General features: G+C 46.9%; 1 protein-coding gene across 1 annotated transcript; it reads left to right on the top strand.

The window, feature by feature from the left end:
• The first annotated feature begins 671 nt into the window (after nt 1-671).
• Nucleotides 672-4145, top strand: LOC119348169 (nicotianamine aminotransferase A-like). Its single transcript, XM_037616488.1, has 7 exons — nt 672-1409; nt 1549-1891; nt 1992-2210; nt 2300-2359; nt 2822-2977; nt 3311-3404; nt 3838-4145. The coding sequence occupies exons 1-7, from the start codon at nt 871-873 to the stop codon at nt 3969-3971; spliced, it is 1545 nt and encodes a 514-aa protein (XP_037472385.1). The 5' UTR covers nt 672-870; the 3' UTR covers nt 3972-4145.
• Nucleotides 4146-7437: the final 3292 nt, after the last annotated feature.

Below are 7437 nucleotides of genomic sequence, written 5' to 3'. Positions count from 1 at the left end.
ACACATTACTAGTCTTTGGTAAGCAAAACGTGCTGATTACTTTTTTGAAGAAAGTACCGATTTACCAAATGAAACCATCCCTTCTTTGGTAACCGATAAGTGCTGATTTTCTCTTTTTTGAGAAAGTACGGATTCAATTGGCAGCTAAGTCCCATTTCCTGACATGTAATCACGGCGATTGCGTATAAAATATTTGCTGTCCCGTTGCAACACACTGCAATTATCTAGTCCAACAAAAGAAAGAGATCAACTCAATCAAAAAAGGAAAAAGGAAAAAAGAGAGAGATAGCATGTGGCTTGTGTGTCATTCCTCACTGGCTTGGGCTTTGCGAGTTAGGTAGAGTTTTTTTAGCATGATGTTTGCCGGCACTGCCAAAAAACTGCCTGCAGTGGAGGAGTAGGAGGGTTCATCCAGCCACATACATATACTTTGAGCGGAACTGGGTGGGTGTCACTGGCTGAACCAATCAGCACCGGCTGAGTCGAGAAGCATCATGGTTCATGCGTCCTGCTCCCGGTCCTTTTCCTTTTTTTCTCAAATTATTAAAGAGAGATAAGTGTAGCCAGTAGTAGTGTACTCCTTGGTGCTGCTGGGTACATAAAACCAAAACGGACCGCCAAAAATATGCCGGGGATAATGGTAACTGGTGGTAACGGACGCGTCCGTCAGCTGGCAGCGGCGTGCCCGGAGCGTGCCAGAGCGTGCTGCCAGCCCGGCCCGGAAGCCGCCCCAGTTCATGTGCGCGGCGGACACGGTCAGAGACAGAGCAACGGCTATATTAGGACAGTCAATCACCGCTATTCGATCCACCCCGACGGCAGTTTCCTAATACTACTACTCCTCCTCCAGCTCCTCCTCCTCGTTTACTCATGGCGACCGTACACCAGACCAACGGCGCCGCCGCCGTGAACGGCAAGAGCAAGGGCCACGACGAGGCCCCCGCCGCGAACGGCAAGAGCAACGGCCATGCCGAGGCCGCCCCCGCGAACGGCAACAGCAACGGCCACGGCGAGGCCGCCGCCGCGAACGGCCATGCCGAGGCCACTGCGAACGGCAAGAGCAACGGGCACGGCGAGGCCGCTGCCGCGAACGGCGAGAGCAACGGCCATGAGGTGGCGGCGGCAGTGGCGGCGCCGGAGGAGGCGGTGGAGTGGAATTTCGCGGGGGCCAAGGGCGGCGTCCTGGCGGCGACGGGGGCGAACATGAGCATCCGGGCGATACGGTACAAGATCAGCGCGAGCGTGCAGGAGAACGGGCCGCGGCCCGTGCTGCCCCTGGCCCACGGGGACCCGTCCGTTTTCCCGGCCTTCCGCACGGCCGTCGAGGCCGAGGACGCCGTCGCCGCCGCGCTGCGCACGGGGCAGTTCAACTGCTACCCCGCCGGCGTCGGCCTCCCCGCCGCAAGAAGGTAACACAACAACAATTTCCTTTTCGCGTGTTGCACCGTATTCTATGCATGCGCATGTGCCGCCGCTGGCTTCACGTGTCCACTACTGTTCTTCCCTATGCATTCAGAAATTTGACCTTCTTCCACCTTGTAAAAACAGTGCCGTGGCAGAGCACTTGTCGCAGGGTGTGCCCTACAAGCTATCGGCCGACGACATCTTCCTCACCGCCGGTGGAACCCAAGCGATTGAGGTCATAATCCCAGTTCTGGCCCAAACCGCCGGCGCCAACATTCTGCTCCCCAGGCCAGGCTATCCAAACTACGAGGCGCGCGCGGCGTTCAACAAGCTGGAGGTTCGACATTTTGACCTCATCCCCGAGAAGGGGTGGGAGGTCGACATCGACTCGCTGGAATCCATCGCCGACAAGAACACAACTGCGATGGTCATCATAAACCCAAACAATCCATGTGGCAGCGTTTACTCCTACGACCATTTAGCCAAGGTTTTACATCCATCCTTTGCCTTGCTGCTCTGTTTGAATATGGATTCATTGCGCCTGCTGAATTCTTCTTGCTAATCGTGTGCTGATGTTGTTCAATTAGGTTGCAGAGGTGGCAAGAAAGCTCGGAATATTGGTGATTGCTGACGAGGTATACGGCAAGCTGGTTTTGGGCTGCGCCCCGTTCATCCCAATGGGTGTGTTTGGGCACACTACCCCTGTGTTGTCCATAGGGTCTCTGTCCAAGTCATGGATAGTGCCTGGATGGCGACTTGGATGGGTAGCGGTGTACGACCCCAGAAAGATTTTAGAGGAAACTAAGGTAATTCTCAATCATTCTTTTCATATGCTACTACGGGGATTAATTAGAACTCCTGTTATGCTAAATCTGTACTGACTATCTTTTGGTAGATCTCTACATCTATTACGAATTACCTTAATGTCTCAACGGACCCAGCAACCTTCATTCAGGTCAGTCTTCGGTATTTACTCCTCCTTGTCCTATTTTGCTCCGGTCCCTATGTTGTACGCAGCCCACGTGCATGTCAAATGACCGCCTTGAAGTTAGTATATATAGATTTTACTGAGTTTGAAAGTCGAAGTCAAACATGATTGAAGAAAGATAGATATATTAGTAGTATTTACCTTTATTTGCTTCTATTTCATAAAATAAATAAACATAAAAACTGAACAGACTATTGAATAGAACTAGTCCTTGGAAAATATACATTGTATTATTCTCGGTCAAGTATAAAATATATCAGAAATTCTTTTAGAAAATATACATTGTACTGTGAGTATACCATTATTTTCAGAATTTCCTCACCTACAACAGCTTCTCTTGCATCTTCAGATTTTGATATCCTTGACGTTATTGTTCTCTTATGATTCACATGCCTTAGTTATTGATTTTTGTACTATCAAATTTCTTAGGCGGCTCTTCCTCAAATTCTTGAGAACACAAAAGAAGATTTCTTCAAGGGGATTATTGGTCTGCTAAAGGAATCATCAGAGATATGCTATAGAGAAATAAAGGAGAATAAATACATTACTTGCCCTCACAAGCCAGAAGGATCGATGTTTGTAATGGTAAGCCAGTAGTAAAATGTTTCCCTAGGGAGTGTCAATAAGCATAAACTTAATTGTATATGATTAATTTCGAACCGCAATGCATCCAAAATAATTAATTTAAATTTAAATTACATTTTCCTATGGATATGTTCAAAGATGCATGTATTCGAAGAATAATGACGAGAGCTAAAGTTCTTCTAGGACTAATCACCTTGATATCATTTGTCCGTTGTTTATTGTTTCTGCAGAGTGATACTGATCAAATCATATTACAGAAAGATCTATCCTAGTTTTTAGAAGAAAAACAAAGACCATTTTTCCACAATCGTGTATTAACTTCCATGTAAACAGGTGAAACTGAACTTGCATCTTTTGGAGGAGATCCATGATGATATTGATTTTTGCTGCAAGCTCGCGAAAGAAGAATCGGTGATTTTATGCCCAGGTAGGACTGCATTTTCTCATTTAAATAAAGGAATTAAATGTATGGAATGATCGTATTTTTTTTGTTATACTGAACAACAGTATATATATTGTGAGAACATTCGATTCTATTTGACTGATGTATACTTCTTAAATGTAAACACATATTCTAATGTGTTTTTGGACTGTCTAGGAAGTTCTTAACAATTTCCGAGATAAGTACGCATATAATGATTACCATAATGCATAACTGCATTAGAATATTCTTTGTTTTTATGTGAAAGACTAACATGGTTTGTACATCTCCTTGTTTCTTGACCCGGCGTCGTTTTTATCATGACATGTTTGTGCTGCTCACAAAAAAATTATCAAGCAAATGTTTGAAATGATTATTAATAATATACTTTTACAATTCTCAAAAACTGAACTAATGTATGTATGCCTCTCAAATGTAGGGAGTGTTCTAGGAATGGAAAATTGGGTCCGCATTACTTTTGCTTGTGTTCCAACTTCTCTTCGAGATGGTCTCGAAAGGATCAAATCCTTCTGTCAAAGGAACAAGAAGAAGAATTTGATTAATGGTTGTTAGTTGTACATCTGACTGATGCTGTAAATCATTTTCAGTTATCCCCATCTATATCTTTCAATAAAATGGAACTTTTTAGTTCTCTATGAATAGAAGTCAACATCTCCTTGAATATGTTATGGTTGCCATGGCCTGGACCAAACAATAGTGAATGCTAGTGAAGTTACATTGGTGTCAGAGATCTTTAAAGTTTTTCTTTGGAACTTTGATATTACTCCAAGTACACATTCTCTTTTTTTTAGAGAAAAAGGCATATCCCCGACTTTATAGATAAAGCCTAACAAGCCAAATCACAGAGTAATAAACATGTCCCGTTCAGAGTCACAGAAAAGAAGTCTTAGTAATCGCCTGAGTATTAGTAAGGGGATCATGACGGGGCGGATTAAGACGCCGTTCACTACTGGAAACTGCTGGTGACTCCATGCGTCGGCTGTAACTATGACTTTGGCGAGGGGTTGAATGAACACGATCACGGCTGTAGGAGTAAGCCGCCTGCTGCACAATAGCGGTTCTAAGGATTTCAACTATGTTCCGGGTCTCTATCGCCTTCGGCGACTCTCCCTCGATCGGAATTGCCGCCAGCCCGGGCGCTGCTGCCAACATGTTATCCACCGGGTTAGAGTAGTGACCATGTGGTGTCGAAAACTGCCGAGGCGGGGTTTGATCCCTACAGGGCGGGTCTCGTAGTCGAGGCTGAGCCGCCGCCCCACTCCCTGGCGCCTCTACATCCTGGGCCGTACCGGGCGGATTACTTGTTCCTGGTGGGTTAGTAGGCCCGTCCCCAAGCATGTTGAAAAGATTCTGCGCCTCATACTGCAAAGGCAGGCGGGTCTGGTACCTCCTTCGAAGAACAACATTGGAAGCATTCTGATCCAAACCTAAGCGGAAAGTCTCTGCCCTGATACGCTGAGAGTCAGCATCCAACTGAGCCCATTCCGTCGCCATCCTGACGTTTTCCGCATTCAGATCCTCCTGAGCTTTGGCTATCTGGTCTTGCACCTTTGCAACCTCTGCATTATGCTCTGCCTGATTCGCTGCAGTAACCTTTGTTGTCAATAGGGTCGTCAAAGTGCCCAAGAGTTCAGACAAAACTTGAGCCGGCGGCCGGACTGAGCCGCTAGCCACAACCGTTGTACCACCGAACTGGACGTCATAGCTGCAGTTGTCGACGGATTAAGAATCGGCCCCGTACCAGCCATGAAAATCGTAGCCCTGGATGGCGGCTCATAGGGGTCCGAAATACTGTCGCCATCGGAATAGCCCCCCAAGTCCGCCGTCTTGAAGTTGGTAAATTGACTCTGTTTCTCCGGTTGAAGATTCATTGCCTGAGTAGATGGCGGTCTCTCCTCTGGATTCAGAACCTTTCGCAAGTTCCATGCCTTGCACGCAACTGACGAAAACATGCTTCCGGTCGAGTTGAACCCGGGCGGGTTGCACGCGCTGAGCCGACCCGACGAGGTCGGTGGAGGTGTCCAGCTCAGGCTCAGATTTTCCAATCTTGCCGATGAAGACATGAATTCCACCGAAGGGGGCCTGATACCCATACTCGATTGAGCCGGTCTCGGGGCCCCAGCCAGCGTCATCGATGTAGAGCTTGCCGCGGCGACTCTTGGTCATCCTGCCAATTGTGTATCCCTCGATCCCTGGAAATTGCCCTTCAAGAACTCGAAACCACCATGCTCTGGCCCCACGGTGGGCGCCAACTGTCGTGGTTTTGTCACGGCAGATGCCCTAGTGAAAGGACTTAAGTGTGGAGCAATGGCAACATAGGTTAGCTCAAAGGGGTTTAACAGAACGAAGGACACGAGTTTACCCAGGTTCGGCCCCTCACCAACGTGGTAAAAGCCTACTTCCTATTTTGTGTTGTATTGCTTGAGTATCGATTACAAGGGAGCGGAATCACTTGACCTAGCTATCTATTGATTGTTATCTGAGTTGACCCGCCACTTTATATACATAGGTCGAGGCCCTGGGCTTACAAGAGTCCAAGTCGGATCACACAACATGGCCAACTCGGTTTCTAAGTCGCCTTGCCTTGCTAGGCAATTCGCCATCGTGGCGGCTCACACCTTTGGGTTATGATTACATTGCATGGTCTTGGGCTTTCAACAGGCCTGCCTTGTAAGCCGCCTTCAGTCTTCATGTCCTATCTTCTTGGACCTATTTGGGCTTTCTCTTATTGAATCGCCAATAGTGTAACCCGGCCCCTCTTGGGCGGGTCACACCTTGGGGTTATATCCCCAACAAGAATAAAAAATAATATCATCAACATATAGTTTACATATGAACAAATCCCCTTTGACCCTCTTAGTAAAAAGAGTGGGATTGATTTTACCAATTTCAAACCCACAATCTTGCAAAAACTCGGTAAGGTGCTCATACCACGCACGTGGGGCTTGTTTAAGGCCATAGAGCGCCTTCTTGAGTTTGTATACATGATTGGGGAGCTTGGGATTCTCGAATCCCGGAGGTTGTTTGACATAAACCAACTCATTCAAAGGACCATTAATAAATGCACTTTTCACATCCATTTGTTGCAACTTAAAATCATGATGAGATGCATATGCAAGCAACATGCAAATAGATTAAAGACGTGCAATGGGGCAAAGGTTTCACCATAGTCGATACCCTCGACTTGGGAGTAGCCTTGTGCCATGAATCTTGCCTTGTTTTGAACAACCACATCATTTGCATCTTGCTTGTTCTTGAAGATCCATTTGGTCCCAATGACATTGTGTTCCTCCATTGGCCTTGGCACTAATTTCTAAACTTGATTGCGCTCGAAGTTGTTGAGTTCATCATGCATGGCTTCAAGCCAATCCTCATCGCTAAGCGCCTCATGTACCTTTTGGAGTTCAACACACGAAACAAACACGTGATGCTCACAAAAGTTTTGACATTTTTTTACAAGTAGTAACCCCTTTTCTCAAGCTTCCAAGCACATTCTCCATGACATGTTGTTGACGCTCGAGCTTGGAAGCCACCTTAGCAGCATGACACTCCAGAAGTTCCTTGATGGGCATTTGAGGATCATCTTGAGCACCGTATTGAGTTTGCTCTTGATCTTGAGTACCGTCTTGAGCTTGCTCTTGATCTTGAGTGTGTTCAGAGGCATGAACTTGATCTTTGGCATCATTAGGTGGATCACCATCATCACGGGGTTGATCTTGCCCTTGATCTTGTTCATTGGGTTGAGGGCCTTCACCTTGTTCTTTGGAAGCATGTGGGTCTAGTGTTGGTGATGGCTCCACTTGAGTAGATCATTGTCCTTCTCCGTCGGCCATACGGGGTTCCTCAATGGGGAGTATTTGACCAATCCCCATTCTTCTTACGGCTTGGGGATGAATTTCATCACCTACATCACAAAGACCACTTTGCTCCGCTTGGGAGCCGCTATGTTCATCAGACTCCACGTTACACCTCTCCTCAATGAGTCCGGCGAACTTGTTGAGGACACGGTAAGCATGAG

Source organism: Triticum dicoccoides, chromosome 1B (assembly GCF_002162155.2).
Source record: "Triticum dicoccoides isolate Atlit2015 ecotype Zavitan chromosome 1B, WEW_v2.0, whole genome shotgun sequence".
Classification (NCBI taxonomy): Eukaryota; Viridiplantae; Streptophyta; class Magnoliopsida; order Poales; family Poaceae; genus Triticum; species Triticum dicoccoides.
Note: the sequence above shows the minus strand (reverse complement) of the source record. Positions and strands in the feature narration are given on the sequence as shown.